Genomic DNA, 18,495 nt, shown 5'->3' on the forward strand with positions numbered 1-18,495 from the left:
GGAGAGCTGGCACCGAATGGCAGGCGAAGGAAAAGACAAACATCCCAGCTCCCAACACAATCCAAGCGCTAGTCCGGAGACACTTGAACAACATTCCTAACTTTTTTTTTCGTCCCACTTCGCGTGCCTCAAAGGTAAGCAGAGTAAAAAAGCCTATGAGACAGAAGGCCAGGGAGGCCAGCTGAGTCACAATTACTACCCCCACCCCGATTTCTCCACTCCCCCCCCTCACTTTCGGCCACAACAAACGGTTACTCAGCTCTGAGTCTGGGTCTCCGCGGCGCCTGTCCTCGGTGCTCGACCCCCGCTCGGTGCCCAGTCCGGGCGCCGGAGAGCTAGCGCGCATCCCTGCCCACGCCCTGGGCCACAGCGCCGCTCGGCCGGCGCCCCGGCCCCGGGACCAGCATCCTCCTACAGGTCCCAGGTGCCTGCAGCCCGGGCGGCTGCGGCGGCGGGGAGGGCACGCGCCCAACTCTCCGGAGCTGTCCCCTCCGTCCCCACCCCACCCCAAACAGGCTCCGCCAAGAAATGCGGGGATGGAGACTACAAAGAACCAAGCCACACACCAAAGGGCCTCGGAGACCTCCCTCGGGGAAGAACAACTTAGCCGCACAAGCACACACACGCGCGCGCGCACTCGTCCAGCGCGCGCTGGGGAGGGCATCTCTTACCTGTCCCCACGATGCCACTCATCCCTCCCCCCACCCCAGGTCCGGCTCCCCCCTCCACCCCCCGCCGTGGGTCCCCAGTCGCCCGCTCCAAGCGCCGCGCACTCACTGCGTGGCAGCGCGCGCTCAGCGGCTGCAGGGCCCGGCGGCGGCGGGAACCGAGACAGCGGCGGCTACAGCGGCGGCTGCGGCGGCGGCGGCGGCGGCGGCCCCAGCCGGCGTCAGTCAGACTGGAGCCGCGAAGCCTCATCGCCCGTATTAGTGCGCCGACCTGGAAAGCGGCCAGGAGCCCTGCGCACGGGTCCGCCCCCGCCCGCCGCCGCGCGCCCTGGCCGCTCCGGGAGCCCGCGAGACAGGGGGAGCGCGGCCCGCCCCGCGGCCACGTGCGCGGAAACTTGCGGCGGGGGCGCTTCGGCGCGGCCCTGCGCTGCCTCCCGGTCCTTCTTCGGGACCCCAGGCTAGCCTCAGTGGGTGACTAAGCCCCGCTGGCGGGCCGCGGTGGGGAGGCTCCCGCCAGCTGGGTCACCTCGCGTCTCCGGCTCTTCCGCCACCCCTGAGATTTCTTGTGTCTGCCTGGAGCCTGAGGCCAAGGAGAGTTGTTACCAGAGCAAGAGATACAGGATCAACAAATCGGTTTGAACCGGCCCCCCTACCCCCCACCCCCGCCCCAGGCATTTTTCTGACACGTTTCTGGGCCTTGATGGTTACTGTTACTTGCTTACTATTGCTTACTAGCTCTTCAGGCTAAAGGGATCCTTACACCCGTCAACTGCACCAGGGCAACTGGTTTGTACTGGCTTGGGCGGAAGAAAATCTAATCACTGTGAGTGGTGAGTGGTGGTAAAAACTAGTCATGTAATTATGTGGACTGTCACTTCTTTTTGTGTATTTATTTGCTTAACAGACTAGCATATAATACATAGTATTATCTAATCTAATAAAGCTAGAACCTTATGGGCGCTGAACAACGTTAATGTATAAACTTCTTGCCTCAGAGCCTGGCTACCCCCTAGACAGCCTGCTTTTTTAGGTCACTGTGGACTCCTAGAACTCACTCAGAATACATTTAGGCAGTGCCACCAACATACTGATGGCCTTTGATTCCCCATCACCTAGTTCCTCTTCATGGAAAAGGCATTTAACAGGAGAGGCGAAAGTAGCATTAAGTGACAAGAAGACAGTATTCCCTTTGCTCCTGTGTATAGGAAAGTTGGTCCTCCATGTAATGTAAATGCAAGGCTTTGAATTTACCTGCCTGTTTCTAGTTCTCAAAGCACTGCGATTTCTTTCCCCAGCAGATACCAGTTTTGCATTACCATACTGTTGTGGTGGAGCAATGACCTTGTTTAAAACAGCGTTTGTGGTTGAACCTTAAACCGGAGTTTAAGCCCTCATTCTACACCTGGCCCATTTACCTCTACCTCTGCTCCAGGCTGGGTGTTAAGTTTGAAAATGCTGTGGGTGTGCAACACCAGGAGACATTTGGACAGCTTAAAAACTACAGGTTAGGGACGCCTGGGTGGCTCAGTTCGTTAAGCGTCTGCCTTCAGCTCAGGTCATGGTCCCGGGGTCCTGGGATCGAGTCCGGCATTGGGCTCCTTGCTCAGCGGAGAGCCTGCTTCTCTCTCTCCCTCTGCCAGCCACTCTGACTGCTTGTGTTCTCTCTCTCTCTCTCTCTCTCTCTCTCTCTCTCTCTGTGTCAAATAAATAAATAAAATCTTTAAAAAAAAAAAAAACTACAGGTTACACTTGATGTGCACTTTACGGCAAGTAAACTAATTAGATCCTCAGGACTAGTGACCTTGTGGCTCACGTTGTTTTTGTTTTGTTTTCAATGTTACTGAGAAAAGAAATGGCCCAGTCACTATTTCAGTTTCCGTATGTGCATTAGACAATGCAGAGGACACAATGCAGAGCAAGAAATTATAACCTCCGCAACGCTAGCTCATGCTTCTGGCATGGAGTCTTTTTAAGTTCACAGAATTCTCTTGGCTCTTGGCAGGACTTGGATTTGCAGATTCTTTGAGTGTGTGTAGTCTGCTTTTTCTGTACATTTTCATTTACATACCAAGAAATTTTGGCACTTAAAAGTTAGCCTGTCACTTATACAATTCCTATCATTTATTTCTGAAACCTAATATAGAAAGTTAATCTATGGGGCGCCCGGGTGGCTCAGTGGGTTGAGCCTGCCTCTGCCTTCAGCTCTGGTCATGATCTCGGGGGTCCTGGGGTCGAGCCCTGCATCACATCGGGCTTTCTGCTCAGTGGGGAGCCTGCTTCCCCACCCCCATCCCCCCGCCGACTACTTATGATCTCTCTCTCTGTCAAATAAATAAATAAATAATTTTAAAAAAAAAAAAGAAAGTTAATCTATTATATACAAGAACAGTAAGATCTGGTGAGTTCCAAGGAGAAAAGGCCTACTCCAGGAAAGAAGGCTCAGTGTTGGACACTCCATTTTTCAGAAGCTGACTATCCATGTAATTGGAAATCCGGACTCTGCTAGATTTTTTTCTTCTTGGTTTCTTGATTAGCTGCAATCTTAGGCTGGCTAGAACTTTCACCAGAAAACCAGGTGATGGGAATCATAGGACGGGTGAGACTCAGTCACAGGTTGTGATTTAGTGGAATCTCCAGTAAAATATTGGTTCAAGACCTGAAAACCATGGTGAAACTAAGCTCCCAGTTTTCCGAACTGCAAGGACTTGATGTAACGTGAGCTCCAGCCACAGCCTATAGGACAGGGATAGGATAGGATAGGATAGGATAGGGGAAGGAGTGATTTTCCTGTGTTAAGATGTTTAGCATAGGATGTGATCGTGACAGAGGCTGTAGTAATCCCATGGATACAAAGATTCCACTTTGTTCACCTGCTGTACCCGATGTTTGATCTAGCATTATAGTGGTCCTACTCAGAGCCATAACTAGGAATTGTTGCCTACACACCCCTCCCACTTTTAGTTTCTTTTACACATTTCATCTGCAATTCTGTCCTAACCCTGCACTTTTTCTGATTCCACTTTGAACTTTTTTTCAAGCCATTTATTCAGTCCATGCCAGTTTTAAACACTTTCCTGAGCACAGGTGCCTGGACTAATCGCATGAACACAGAGCGCTGGTCCTAAGGAAACTAGGTCTCACTAGGAAAGACGCACGTATCAATGATTATCATACAGTAACCCTGTGTGTCATTTAGGGGTGAAGGCACAAGGGAGGTGTCAGGGAGTCGCCACAGAAGTGAAATTTCAGCTACATCTTGAGAAGTGAATATGAATGACCACTAGCTCATAGTCAAAGAGCCCCTCCATATGCACAGTCTGGGGGGATGCAGCTCTGTAGGTGCTGTCTTTGAAGCAGAGTGCCGTGGCATTGGAAAGGCAGCCCAGAATGCCTACTATGTGCAGAATAGTAGGTCTACATATGAAAAATCTCAGTGTTTCTAAGAGAACGGTCAAACTTGTTGGATAAATAGGAAAAATAATGTTAGTAGATCAGATGAGTTCGGGCGATTCAGGGTGGTATGGCCGTAGACAGAATAATATTGTTAGTTACGAAGATCACCAAATAAGTATTCTGGGTTTGCAACAAGGGAGTCCTAAAGCATCTTGATTTGGCGGTGAAGAGTGAAAGCTATCTCCCGTTGTGAGCTTCTCCCTGTAAGGACCAGGTTAGGCTTTATGCATGTCACCTTGTTTCACCCTCATGACATCTCAGGATGAGAATTATTATCCCATTTTGCGGTTGAGGAAACTGAGGCATAACCAAATGTCCCCAAGTGTCTGACTCATAATTCACGCTCCAGTCTGCCTGACTCCAAAGTCCACACATTTAACCACTACACCTCATGTCTTCCTGGTACTTGAAGTTGAATTGAAAAGTGATCTAATTCATCCATTCATTCAAGTTGTTGCTTAGTAACATGTTCCTTAGGGACTAGAAGAGACTGAATTTTTTTTTAAATCTTCTTAACCATTTTAAGTATACAGTTTAGTAGAGTTAAGTATATTCACATTGTTGTACAGCAGATCTTTAGAACTCTTCATTTTGCAAAATTGATCATTCATAACCACTAAATAGTATTTCCTCTCTTCAGTCCCCCCCACCCAGCCCTTGGCAACCACTTTTCTACCTCCTATTTCTATGATTTTGACTATTTCAGATACTTCATATAAGTGGTATTATATTGTATTTGTCTTTCTGTGACTGGCTTATTCACTTAGCATAAGGTCCTCGAGGTTCATCCATGTTGTAGGACAGGTTTTCCTTCTGTAGGTCTCCATAATATTCCATTGTATAGATATACCACATCATCTTTACCCGGTTTATCAATCAGTGGCTTCCACCTCCTGGTTAATGTGAATAATGCTGCAGTGAACATGGGTGTGCAAATACCTCTTTTAAATCCCGTTTTGAGTTTTTGGCCATTATTTCCTCAAGTACTTTTTTAGCCCTTGCAGGAACTTTGATGACACAAATGTTAGATCTTTCTATAGTTTCAAAGGTTCCTGAGGCTTTTCTTGCTTTTCTTTTCTCTTTCTTTCTTTCTTTCTTTCATTCATTCATTCTTTCTTTTTTTTTTTTGACCAGATTGAAAATTTCTATTTATCTTTCACGTTTCTGACTCTTTCCTTCATCAGCTTCATTCTACTGTTGAGTCATCCACGAGATTTTAATTTTAGTTACTATGTTTTTCAATTCTGAAATTTCCATTTAATTTTTGAGATCTTCTTTTTCTTTACTGAGATTTTCTTTTGTTTTCTTTTCTTTTTCCTCTTTCTTTATTTTTCCCCCCTAAGGCTTTTTTTTTTTCGTTCATTTCAAGCATGCTTATAATTGCATTGTAGCATTTTTAGGATGGCTGCTTTAAAATCATTGTCAGATAATTCTCATATTTCTGTATTCTCAGTGTTAGCATCTACTGATTGTTTTTATACAAGTTGAGATTCTTCTGGTTTTTGTTTTGATGTTTGATTCTCTCTTGAAACCTAGACTTTTTTTTTTTTTTTTTAATTTTTTCTTAGACTCTGGATCTCACTTAACAGTTAAACCTTTCATATTAAATAGATTTTTCTGACACTACTCCAGCAAGGGAAGAGGGAGCATGTCTGTCTTGTTATATTCTCAGGAGGAGGTGTAACTACAGATTCCGCACTTAGCCCTTATAGATACCAAAAGGAAAGGGAGGCTACTTATTACTGTTAGAAGGATGGGAGTTCTGGCTACATGGTCTTCATTGTGACTGTGGTAAAGGTGGCTTTGTTACTGGTAGACTACCAGAGGAAATGAGGCCTCCTTTGACACCATCTCATTGTGGTGGTGGTGGTGGGAAGGTGAAACAACTTCTTACCCAGTAAGGAAGGGATGGGAGTGAAAGAGAGGATCCCGTGGTATCTCCACTAATGTCCAGAGGCAGAGGACACATTACTGGCTGGTGGGAACGTAAGTCCTGCTCTCTACTTGGCCTTCTCTGACTCACCCTGCTAAGGGTGTTCAGGTGCCTTATTACAGCATCATGAGGGTACCAGTCTCAGCTCCCCGTTCAGCCTTTGCTATTGTCAGCAAGGGTGGGGCCACCATTTTTTTCTGTAGTGTTTGATTGGAATGGAGCAGTTACTGTCTGAAGGTTTTTTGTTTTGCTGATCTTGCTCCTTACATGGTCTTTTGGCGAGAGAGAGATGCATTTTAGGGACTTATTCTTTTTTTGTGCCCATCAGCATTTTTAGGTGACTGCTTCACCTACAAGTCTGGGATATATGAGACAGAAAGAAAAGCCAAGGAAGTCACCACCATGTCCTTCCATATGTCTCAAGGTCTTTAGACAGTCTACCTTCTTTTTGTGCCTTTCAGAGTTTACTTATGTTTCTTTTATATACTCCAGGGGTATTATCTGTACTTAGCAAGAGAGATAGATAAAGTCATTTACTCCACCTTTCCAGAAGTGGGAGTATTTATTTTAAATTTTTTTTTGTCATGGAATAATTATCCTGATTTAAGTGGCCCTTCCACTAAAATTTTCAAGAAAATACTTCTTTAGATCCCAAGGAATACAGTGAAAATTGTGAGTAGGACTGCTATTCTAAGTTTATTTCAGAAGAATGACAAAGAGCAAAAGGAACTGAGAGGATATAAACTATCTTCCTAGGTGGAGGTATTATTACTTCCGTCAAAGTTGTACATCATGCATATAAAGTCCCATAGAAGTATAATAATTTAGGGAAAATTCTAATTTTGAATGGCAAGGATTTAAGTTTTCCATGGAACATATCTGGCCCCTTGATTTTGCATTATTTGAATTGCTATTAAATGCTTCATATTTTCTTTCCAAGTTGACTATTTGAGGGTAGACAAATCTTAAATGTGGTACTGCAATTGATTTTCTCCTAATTGTATAATAAATCTGTCCAACAATTCTTAAAAGCCAGGCATTCAATATGTATGTACTTACTGAGCAAATGATAGAATGAACAAGTGATTTATAAAAGATATATATATATATGTATATATATATATATATATATACATATATATATATATCTTTTTTTAAAGATTTATGTAATTATTTGAGAGCGAGCACAGTGGGAGGGGCAGAGAGGAGAAGAGAGAATCCCACTGAGGCTCCCCGCTGGTCCCAGGACCCTGAGATCATTACCCGAGCCAAAACCAAGAGCTAGATGCTCAACCAGCTGCACCCCCCAGGCACTGCAAAAGTTCCTTTCCTCTGGAAACGTGACAGTTGTAAATATTGTTACTTTAAGGACTTTCTCTTCATTTTTAAGTACTTTCTCTTCATTTTTATTTTGGAGGATTCAAATTTAAATTCATGCCACTGTTTGGGTGGGGCATGTTTGTGGGCACTATGCCTTTTGGGGCCTAGTTTTACTGTCCCTGTTCTCATAGTGGAATGAGTTACGTTGACAATCACCTGCCCTCTACGTTCATCACAGACACACAGACACACACAGACACACACATGCACACGCAGGAACACATTGTCTTGTTAGTGTCAACATTCATGGGTCAGAGAGGTAGTGTACATAACTTCATTTCCTAGGAGTATTTCTGAGGTGTATTGTGATACTTTTCGGATAAAGATCACTGCTGTCACTCTTGGTCCTTGCTCTGCCCTCTGTCCTTTCTGTAGGACTGTCTTCCTTCTGATGTCATACTATAAGCAGGCTTCTGCTGATTACCATGGGAGCCCTTGCTCATCAGACCCTCGTAGGTGGGGGAAGTTGCCCACAGCCTCTGCAGAAGCTGCAGTGAGGTTTAAACCCGCTGCTAGGTACCTGACTTTTCATTGTGATTCCTAGAGGCCATGGGTCAAGATAATTCCCTGGCATTCCCACTTGGAAATTGAATAGTTTCTCCAAAGAAATGGCGTTGCAAATCATGGTCAGGTATTACTACAGACTAGTACAGGGTAGTTCAGGTATATTATAGACTTATATGTGTTTCAGACTGCTGTAAGGACTTAACCATCCTTTTCTGATATGATTTTCATGGGAAACACCTTATGGGTTCCAAACAACTGACTTTTAAGCTGGCTTGATTTTATGAGTTGAAGAAAGGGGAACGCTTCCGGGCATGGGTTTCTATAGGTAGGATTTGTAGGCATCATGCCCTTAAATGCAAAGTCCTCAGAAGGCAAGGATAGATCAGTTTTTGATTGCAAGTATAGAACACTTGATCACTGTATCCTTTGATACAGTTAAAAAAAACACCTATATATCAAATTTTTAAAAATCGAGTTTAAAAAAAACCCCTATATATCTGTAATATCTATATCTGTCTATATTATATAAAGAAAGAACGCTTAGATGGGATCAAATCTGTAAAGATAATGCTTTTTTGTGACCATCAAAATACTACCTAGAGTTTTTTTTTTTTGAAGATTTTATTTATTTATTTGACAGAGAGAGATCACAAGCAAGCAGAGCAGCGGGCAGAGAGAGAAGGGGAAGCAGTCTCCCTGCTGAGCAGAGAGCCCGATGAGGGGCTCGATCCCAGGACCCTGAGATCATGACTTTAGCTGAAGGCAGAGGCTTAACACACTGAGCCACCCAGGTGCCCCACTACCTAGAGTTTGATTCAAAATCAGTGAATTACAAATGTATCACTTCACAGAGTCCTTTATTGGGTTAACATAATGAAATCATAAATTTATAGATTTGATGGATTTCGAGATTGCACAAAAACAGAGCAGCCTACTAGGCGACTACTTCAGGGGGTTTAGCTGACAATAAAGTGGATAAACTCATTCCTGTAATTTTTTTTTGACAAGTGAATCGAAATGGTGGCATTATCTAACCATTTTGGAAAACTTTATTGAACAATCACAATTTAGGATGCTCTGTGATACACACATAAAAGAAAAGGCAAGGTTTCTGCTCTTGAGGAAATTATAACTGAATAAAGAAGATGGAAAATAGAAGTGAAGAAACAACCATGAATGGTGGAAGTACATAACAATGGAGAGACATGGAATTACTGATTAACCAGGTGTAACTTCACGTCAAACTCCATGTTAAACATTCTGTAAGAACAAGTCAGAAGGTAAAAAATAAATGGTCAAGTTGTCTGATTGTAATGAGCTTATCCTCTCAGTTTTAATCATGATCATGTCCCATGATCCTTTATATTTCCTGTTTTTTATTTAGAAGTACAACTATTGGCTACTTGTGGGACCTTGGGCCCAGTCTATTTATTAATTTCTGAAATGTGGGTAATTATTCCTATAAGATAGATTTGTTTGACCAGACTAAGCTAATACATGTAAAATGTAGTCGATATTTTCACTTTTGCTATGGCTGCTTGTTATTTTGTTAGCAGGCTCTGTGAGGTCAACAAAAACTACATTTTCTCTTACAGAGTGCCTCAGAGTCTACACTATGCTATTAACCTAGGTGAATATGGGCTTAGAAAGGTAAATTGGCATCAAGGATATCAGAACCCTTTCTTAATAGTGTTCGTGAATGAACTACATAAGAGTATTGATGCTTCCCTCTCAAAATTTCTATGTGCTTTAAACACGCATTTTTATCACGAGCTTGCAAAGAGCAACACAAGCATACCTCAGCTATATCATGGGTTTGGTTCCAAACCACTGCAATAAAGCAAATATTGCAATAAGATGAGTCAAATGAATTTTTTTGTTTCCCATTGTAATAGTTATGTTTACCTTATTCTGTAGTCTGTTAAGTGTGTAACAGCATTATATCTAAAAAAAAAATACACACCTTAATTAAAAATTATTTCATTGTTAAGAAATGGTAACCAGGGGCGCCTGGGTGGCTCAGTGGGTTGAGCCGCTGCCTTCAGCTCAGGTCATGATCTCAGGGTCCTGGGATCGAGTCCCGCATCGGGTTCTCTGCTCAGCAGGGAGCCTGCTTCCCTCTCTCTCTCTGCCTGCTTCTCTACTTGTGATCTCTCTCTCTGTCAAATAAATGGATAAAATCTTAAAAAAAAAAAAAAAAGAAATGGTAACCATCATCTGAGCTTTCAGTGAGTAATAATCCCTGATTACAGATCACCGTAACAAATAATGACAAATTTTGAAATATTATAATTACCAAAATGTGACAGGCATGGATTGAGCAAATGCTGTTGAAAAATGGCACTGAGACTTGCTCAACACAGGGTGACCAAAGCTTTCATTTGTAAAAAAACAAGGTATGCCTATAAATTATTTTATTTTTATTATAGTTTCATGAAAGATCTTACTTTTGGTTTAGGTTTGTACTTTCAACTCTTTTAAATGCTAATATCATTCTTCTCCTATTGGCTTTCTATCATTTCTACTTGCATAAGGCTTGCTTTGTTCTCTTCGTTTAGAGAGTTTAATGCTCTTAAAATCTGGTAGTAAATGGAGTTTGTTTATTCACTTAATCAGCAGTCAGTGTCTACTATAGGCTAAGCACTGTGCTGGGGATACTAAGGTAAGAACTGGTTTCTGTTTTCAAGGAACTTAATGTCTCCTGCAGATGTGATCATAGCACTGTTGTTGAAACTTCTGGGGAGGAGACATTTTCCAGCTTATTTACTTTTTTATTTACTTTTTTACTTAAGTCTTGTCTTTAATTAATTAATTAATTAATTTTTAAAAAAGATTTATTTATTTGACAGAGATCACAAGTAGGCAGAGAGGCAGGCAGAGAGAGAGGAGGAAGCAGGCTCCCTGCTGAGCAGAGAGCCCGATGCATGGCTCATCCCAGAACCCTGGGATCATGACCTGAGCCAAAGGCAGAGGCTTTAACCCACTGAGCCACCCAGGCGCCCCTATTTTAAAGATTTTGTTTATTTGAGAGAGAATGAATGAGAGAGAGAGAGAGCACAAGCTGTGGGAGAGACAGAGAGAGCCTGATGTGGGCCTCAATCCCAGGACCCTGGGATTATGACCTAAACCAAAGGCAGATACTTAATCAACTGAGCCACCCAGGCGCCCCTAAGTCTTGTCTTTAAAATATTTTATTTAGTGTACTTCTGAAACTTTCTACTCCAGTATCTCCAATTTTCAGTATCAGAAACTGAAGTAACATAATCATTAGAGTGTAGGCTTTGGACCCAGCCTACAGGAGCTAGAATCATGACTCCACTGTTTCTTAGCTATGTGACCTTGGTAAGTAACCACTTTATGCCTGTTTCCTCTTCCATTATGAAAGTGAGTGAAGGGACGGATGCCTGGGTGGCTTAGTCGGTTAAGTGCCTGCCTTCAGCTCCAGTCATGATCCCAGAGTCCTGGGATCAAGTCTCACATTGGGCTCCTTGCTCGGCAGGGAGCCTCCTTCTCCCTCTGCCTGCTGCTTTCCCTTTCTGTGCTTTCTCTCTCTCACTCTGACAAAAGATAAATAAAATCTTTAACAAAAAATAAAAGTGAATCATTATATACCAAGTGCTTAGATCAGTAGCAGGCATACAGTAAGCATTCAATAAATGCTAGATATTATTATTAGTTTCTCTGAAACATCAGGAAGTCTAATTCTGAATTTTAGGGGTAAATTACAATTGCTATTCATTAATCTTTGTAGTAACTCAAAAACACAGGCTTCTGATATTAAGTGTAAATATTTATTAATATTACAAAACCTTCTTTCTCTTAAGTAAGCTGTACACCAAGTGTGGGGCTCAAACTCACAACCCCAAGATCAAGAATCACATGCTTTACTAATTGAACCAGTGAGGCACCTCCAAAACTTTCTCTTCTTAATAAAGAATTTCCAGTTTCTAATAACATGAACTCAAGAGCAAAGCATTGCCCAGAGGTAAGAGAATAAGTGCATCTGTCAGTAAAACTGGGAAGGAGAGAAATAAGACTATGTAAGGAAGTGGATGCTTTTGTGACAAAACCTGTATCCTTTCCTTAACATGTAATTTCCTAGAATTGAAGAAGTTGAAATATGGATTTAATACTGATAAATTCATATATATTTAAACATATGCTAATTTGATTTTTAAACCTCTGAGCACAGATACATGATTGTGGTTTATATTTACTTAAGTTCATGAGAATTATGCAGGTACTTCAGAGTAGGAATAATTGATTCTCTCTTCTGTTTAAAAGTTGCACTTCTCTGAAATCTTGCCATTTGCGATGACGTGGATGGAACTAGAGGGTATCATGCTTAGCGAAATAAGTCAATCGGAGAAAGACAACTATCATATGATCTCCCTGATATGAGGGAGAGGAGATGCAACATGGGGGGTTAAGGGGTTAGGAGAAGAGTAAATGAAACAAGATGGGATTGGGAGGGAGACAAACCATAAGTGACCCTTAATCTCACAAAACAAACTGAGGGTTGATGGGGGGAGGGGGGTTGGGAGAGGGGGGGTGGGGTTATGGATATTGGGGAGGGTATGTGCTATGGTGAGTGCTGTGAAGTGTGTAAAGCTGGTGATTCGCAGACCTGTACCCCTGGGGATAAAAATATATGTTTATAAAAAATAAAATTAAAAAAAAAAGTTGCATTTCTCAGAATTATAACAATAATTGATCTGAATAAACAAAATTGCCAAAGCAAAAAGAAAATCTGACTTTGTTACAAATACCTTTAATTTTTTGGGTCCAAAAGGGGTATAAGCAGTTTTAGTTATGGCAGTTAATTCTTTAAAATTACCAAAAGGCAGGCAATGGCATACGTTTATTCCAGGGTTATTTAAAATTTTAATCTCAGATGAAATGTGTTGACGCTGATACATAAGAATATAAAGATGGGAAAGAACCTAATTCATCTTGTTGGTTTGTTCAAGCCTCCAGGCACCAGTTAAATATCGAAGTCGTATAAAAAGTAGGTCCTTGCCCATTTGCAGCCAGCTCCAAAATGGAACTAATTTAGAACCTATGATTTAAAAATAATTAAAAATGAATTAACTTAAGTAAACTCTGGAGAAAATATTTCAGTTTAAAATTATATTTTAGAAGTGCGTCTACATTACATTTGTGACCTTCTAGTCACCTTATTTTTAAAATTATGTATGCATATATGCATGTATTTATGTATATATATATTTACTTCCATTGGTACATTTAAAAATGATTTTTTAGGACAAATTTTCATGTTTTACATGCTACTTTTCAGTCTCATGTACTGCAGAGAAGCAGGTATATTTCCACATATAATATAAGTTAATAATCTGGGAAATCCAAGATAAAAACCCAGTTTTTATTCTAATTCTACCAAAGACTTTCAATCAGCTAAAACAAATACCATCTTAGCTAGGAGATCTTCTTGTCCAGTGGTTGCCAAATGGCAGAAGACCACGTCCAGCTGACTACAGGAGATCTGCCTCCTGGAGCATGTTTTAAAAGCTTACATGCCTTGATTTATCCCATGGAACTGTTTTTTATATTAAGTCAAGAGGAGAGACTGCAGGTCACGGTAACTGGGGTGCTAGATGGTAATGAGTCATGGCCAATATCAAAATACTAATCACTGACAGTTTTCTAGATTTAAGCCCAAATACTCTAGCTTCTTCCTTTTCTTCCCCCCCAACTTTATTGAGATATAATTGACAAATAAAATTGAAATATATTTAAAGTGCAGAATGTATGTATTTGATATATATATACATATATATGTATATATAATACTGTAAAATGATTACCATTGTCAAGTTAATTAACACATCTACCTTAATTTTATTTGAATCATTTACAGAAGAATTAAACATCTTCAAAGCTGAATTTAGTGGTTTCTCTGATAACAACAAAAACAAAACATCTTGGAAGTTAAATGAAACTGGAAAGGATCTAAATTGTAGAGATTTCAGAAGGCTCTATTATAGGGACTGAGGGTAGACGGCCAAGGATTCTGGGAATGACTAACATGGAACTACTTATTGAATGCCCGTTAATGAAAAGTAGTACACAACTATCTCTGAAATGCACATGAGCAAATGTGGTAAATATGAAACACATTTTTTACTTTTTCCCACTTCAACTTCCCACAGAGTCTATGCTGAGCATAGATCAACATAGTAGATCCTTAAAAATCTGAGCAATCCTTTACTGGCTTTTTAATCCCCTTTGATCCAGGCTGCTACTATGGAAAAGTAGTTAAAATTTTTAAGTTAACTTTGATTCAGCAAGACTCCAAGAGGTCTGAATTTGTTCTAGACTATATAGTTTGAATGATCAGCAGACCTTCTCCTGTTCCTAACCATCCATGGTTACAGAACAATAATGGCATATTACAACAATGACTTTCTACGGGGGCCATGCCCAGCAAGGGAGGGGTGACTTTGAAAGTCTCCAGGTGACTGTTAACTGCTTCTACACTGTGAATTAATTTTGGAGCATTCTAAGGTAAGCAAAGGAGAAAACTAGAATATATTTTAAGCTCTACAAATTATAAGCAGTCTAACCTTTTTCAAACAGGAATTATTAAGAATTATGATAGATTTCTCATTATGACAGATCTTAGAGATTTTTACATTTTATAATTCCTTATCTAGCTCTGCATGGTGGCTTGTAGGTACTCAGTATCGACTGAGTAATGAAATAAGAATATTAAATAAAAGGGGATGCAAACAAAATTTATCTCAAAGACTTCTCAAACTTGCTTCTAGCCTCAATTGCCATGATCCTGTCTGCTGTAGAAGTTTTACTGAATTTCCTGGGCTGGGTAGTAGGCCTACGGAAGACCCCAGGAAGAGACTGCAGGGAGAGAGAAGGCAGTAAGCCATCTGGAGGGTGGAGGGGATTAGGAGAAGAATTTTCTATGGAACTGCCCCTCTCAGGTCAGCTGAGTAAGCCCTGTTGGGGGCAGCCAGCTAACTTTACTGCACAACTGTATTGTCGCCCTACTCCCACCCCCACTTAAGATCAACAACATACTCACCTTCAATTTCAGTCCAGTTGACAGCAATTTCTGCTATTGGAATTTTAAAGAACTGTGCTATGTAAAGTAATTCTACATCAAATGCCCTGAAACAAAAAATATATTGATTTTTATTTTTAAAAAGACAAAGAGAGTGTAATTAAATCTCTACCTTAGCATGTTTTACAGAAGTTTATAAGGCAGATATATAGCTTATAGAGTAAAACTGAAAGTTGGATTCACAGGTCATATAAAAGGTTAAGTAGTTCAGGAGCTTCAAGGTAAATAATTTAGTGTGTCACTGTATAATATTTAAATGAGAAATATGGTGTCTCTATCATAACTCAGAAACTCCTAGAGATAAAATTGGCCTGTTGGGCTCTAAGAGAAAATTTAATCATGCAAATTTTCAAGATTGATGGTTTTCAATCCCAGGCTTAACTAGCTCAAGGTACAGAATTGATAGCATTTTCAACTGATTCAGAGAGCTAATAAAACAGAACTCTAGGATCTGTTGGAGAAAATGTTGTCAGACGCTTTAGAGTTGCTTGATTATATTTCCTCTACCACCAAAGGATCAAGGTTTATTTATTTGTTTATTTTAAAAAGATTTTTATTTATTTATTTGAGAGGGGGAGAGAGAACATGGAGAGGTAGAAGCAGACTCCCCTGCTGAGCAGGGAGCTAATGTGGGACTCGGCCCAGGACTCCACAATCATGACCTGAGCCAAAGGCAGATGCTTAACCAACTGAGCCACCCAGGTACCCCAAGGTTTCTTTTTGAAATACAGGGTTGCCTAGGGACTTGCCTTTTCCTTTTCCTTTCCCCATGCCATTCTGGGCAAGATAGTACTGCCAACTGTTGCAGTGAAAAGGCACTTAAGATTAGTCTGAAATGCTCTTTGATTTAAGGACATACATACATGGGAATTACATATATTATCTCATTTTAACTTACATTGTTAAAATCATTTCTAGTCTGAATTCCCAGTTCATCCTTCCTTCTCCCTATGAAAGGCTCTGAAAGCTCCTCCTCAGTTACCTCTTGGTTTAGGTGAAATCTGCTAACCCTAGAGTTTCTGAATCCCGACTTAGAAGTTTTCCTGGATTCTGCTTACAGATTCTCTGAACCCAGTTTCTTCTTCTCACTGGCAGTGAGCTCAGGAAGAAGCACCACTGCCTGTGAAACCTTCTTCATGCTCTTGTAACCGAAAGTGCTGGAGCCTTTACTGTTTGGCTTTCATCTTGTTCTGTTAAGCAAGCCCTTGCCCCGACTTTCTAGACTGCATGGAACACATTTCAGACTTCCAGGGATGGGTTTTAAAATATTAGCACAAACAAGAAAATACCTAAAACCCACTTCTGTTTGCTTTCCTGATCCCAGACAACTTGAATTTTGGAGCTTTGTCTTCCTGGCCACAAAACTACTACTGTCCATTCTGTGACTAGTTTAATCCCAAGTATTTGGATAATTCAATATGAAAACTATTTTTTTTAAAAAACACTTAATGCTTTTTCTTATCCTAATAAAATATTTACTTAAGATGATAAAACCATCTACAAAAGCGTTCTTTGTGTTAAGAAGACTGTGTGTAAAACTTCTGTTAACTAGCCTGGGACACTCAAGAAAGGAGGAAATTATTTGAATATTAAGCCTGGTTAACCCTTAATTCTCTCCTTTACCACAACACCAAAAAAAATACCTAAAATGCTGAATTAGTTCCAATGATATTCAATAATCTGAACAAGATTATTAATTGTTCTAAGGATATCAGCATATAGTGACTTACCAAAGACATAAAACAACGTAAGAATGATGAGTAGGAAAGAGTGGAGAAAAAAGCACTGATTAATTGAATTTATATTAAAAAAATCGAAAGGGCTAGTCTTCTTCTACTATTACTTTTACTCTATCCTTCTCTTCTTTTACTATTTTAAGACATGAAGATGTTTACTTAAAAAAAAAAAGTATAGTTAAAAAAAAAAAAGTATAGTTCACATCACCATATTATAAGAGACCAATCTGTTACCAAAGAAAACATAACTAAAATACCAAGTATTTCTAGATAGAGCCTTATGCTATTGTACAGAAACAGCATAAGGGTTAGTTTCCAACTCAGATGCCTTCATGTGTTTTTGCAGATGTAGGGAGGGCAGAGCCACTGTTTTCTTTTGTTACTCAGTTCCTGGTATAGCTGTGAGCTCACAGATATTTTCACGAAGAACAAAGAGCGTGTCAATAATCTGTTAAACACAGCAGACACACACATACCCTACTGCTCCCTCCTGAAATCCCACTAAAATTAAAACAACAATCATGGAATAAACACATAAGAACAAAGAAGAGATGAAAGTAATAAAAGAATATCGGAAACTTGGAAAGTAGCTGGTAAACTGGTAAGTAGGAAACACAGACTGTGACAACGGGAGAAGCCTTGAATGGACGAATGACTACCGCAGAGCCCCCAAAGGCTCAGGCATCATTGGCCTCACTGCAGATGATGTCTATAAGTGGCAGTTGTGGTGGGGGGGGGCCTTCAAAAGGGAGGACTCACAGAAAATCTCTAGGAGATTCTCTTTTCCTCAAGTTCGTGCTGTGAATGCTGGCAGCCAGGCTTCTATTTCACAGGCAGGAAATCAAGAAACAAGAAACGTGAAAACAACCAGCCCAAAAGATAGTGACAGCTGGGAGTTTCCCACACCAAGTGGCTCTGTTACTTAGTCTGTAGTGACATCAACCAGTTGATCAGAGTTCTCTGCCCACGCACACAGCTTCTGATGAGCTTTTCAGGACTATACTAGACAATGTGAGGAAAGAGGTTCCACATCTGTTTTACAGGTGGGAAGAGGAAAAAGGGTACAGGTTTGCAGATCTGGAGCAGCTACCACATGCTCAACAAGATTCATGAAAAAGAGCCACATTAAGTCCTGGAAATCATGGTCTTTCAAAACACTGGAGAAAAAGCTTCCAAAAGGAGATGGGAACAACATGCATAGACAAAGAACTGAGATTCAGATTACTGTCAGAAGTGGACCTCTCCACAGAAACACTGGGTGCCAAAGACAATAAAGCAATGCTTTCAAAATCCTGAGGAAAAATGATTTCCAACCTAGAATGCTTTCTCCAGCAATTAGGCAAATGTGAGGGGAGACTAAAGGCAGGATCACATGCAGGGTCTCACCCTTTCTCTTATGTTTAGGAAGTTTAACAGGATGTGCTCTACTGCAATCACGGTGTTAAACAAGGAAAAGGAAGAACAGGAACTGTGCAGCAGGCCAGAGAACAGCTGGACAGGTGAGAGCCGACAGGATGTCTCTAAGAAAAAGGTGAAACTGATGCATGATCTGCAGCATGGGACCATATGGACATACTTCCTACTCCACATGGAGTGTGAGCCCAACAAGACAGGTAATATAATCATATCACACACTTTGGCTCAAATACGAATTATCTTTACATAGCTATACCAATCAGTAGTGATCTAACCACAAATTATGTAGAAACTGCATTAGGA

The 18,495-nt window shown here is 40.9% G+C and overlaps 2 protein-coding genes and 1 long non-coding RNA gene across 7 annotated transcripts in view; 1 reads left to right on the forward strand and 2 right to left on the reverse strand.

Moving 5' to 3' along the window:
- SMAD9 (SMAD family member 9) overlaps nt 1–983 on the reverse strand; it is an 81,835-nt gene extending 80,852 nt beyond the window's left edge. For 2 of the 4 annotated variants that reach the window (XM_047723210.1, XM_047723212.1), the window contains exon 1: nt 778–983. The gene's annotated coding sequence lies outside the window, so the exon portion shown is untranslated. Of the gene's footprint in view, nt 1–566; nt 583–671; nt 691–777 lie in introns of those variants that run through there. The other 2 variants (XM_047723214.1, XM_047723213.1) reach the window with 2 other exon arrangements.
- Nucleotides 984–1,063: 80 nt separating this feature from the next.
- Nucleotides 1,064–18,289, forward strand: LOC125096333 (uncharacterized). Its single transcript, XR_007126141.1, has 4 exons — nt 1,064–1,498; nt 9,537–9,591; nt 11,766–11,926; nt 18,181–18,289. It is a non-coding gene; the product is annotated as an uncharacterized LOC125096333 (long non-coding RNA).
- The window catches only part of ALG5 (ALG5 dolichyl-phosphate beta-glucosyltransferase), a 41,794-nt gene continuing 36,099 nt past the window's right edge, over nt 12,801–18,495 (reverse strand). For both annotated transcript variants that reach the window (XM_047723218.1, XM_047723219.1), the window contains 2 exons: nt 15,002–15,087; nt 12,801–13,000 (listed from right to left, as the gene is read on the reverse strand). In XM_047723218.1, coding sequence (XP_047579174.1) covers nt 12,885–13,000; nt 15,002–15,087 — 202 coding nt within the window. In that variant the 3' untranslated portion in view covers nt 12,801–12,884. The remainder of the gene's footprint in view (nt 13,001–15,001; nt 15,088–18,495) is intronic.

The sequence above is a fragment of the Lutra lutra genome, chromosome 3 (genome assembly GCF_902655055.1).
Source record: "Lutra lutra chromosome 3, mLutLut1.2, whole genome shotgun sequence".
NCBI classification, from domain to species: domain Eukaryota; kingdom Metazoa; phylum Chordata; class Mammalia; order Carnivora; family Mustelidae; genus Lutra; species Lutra lutra.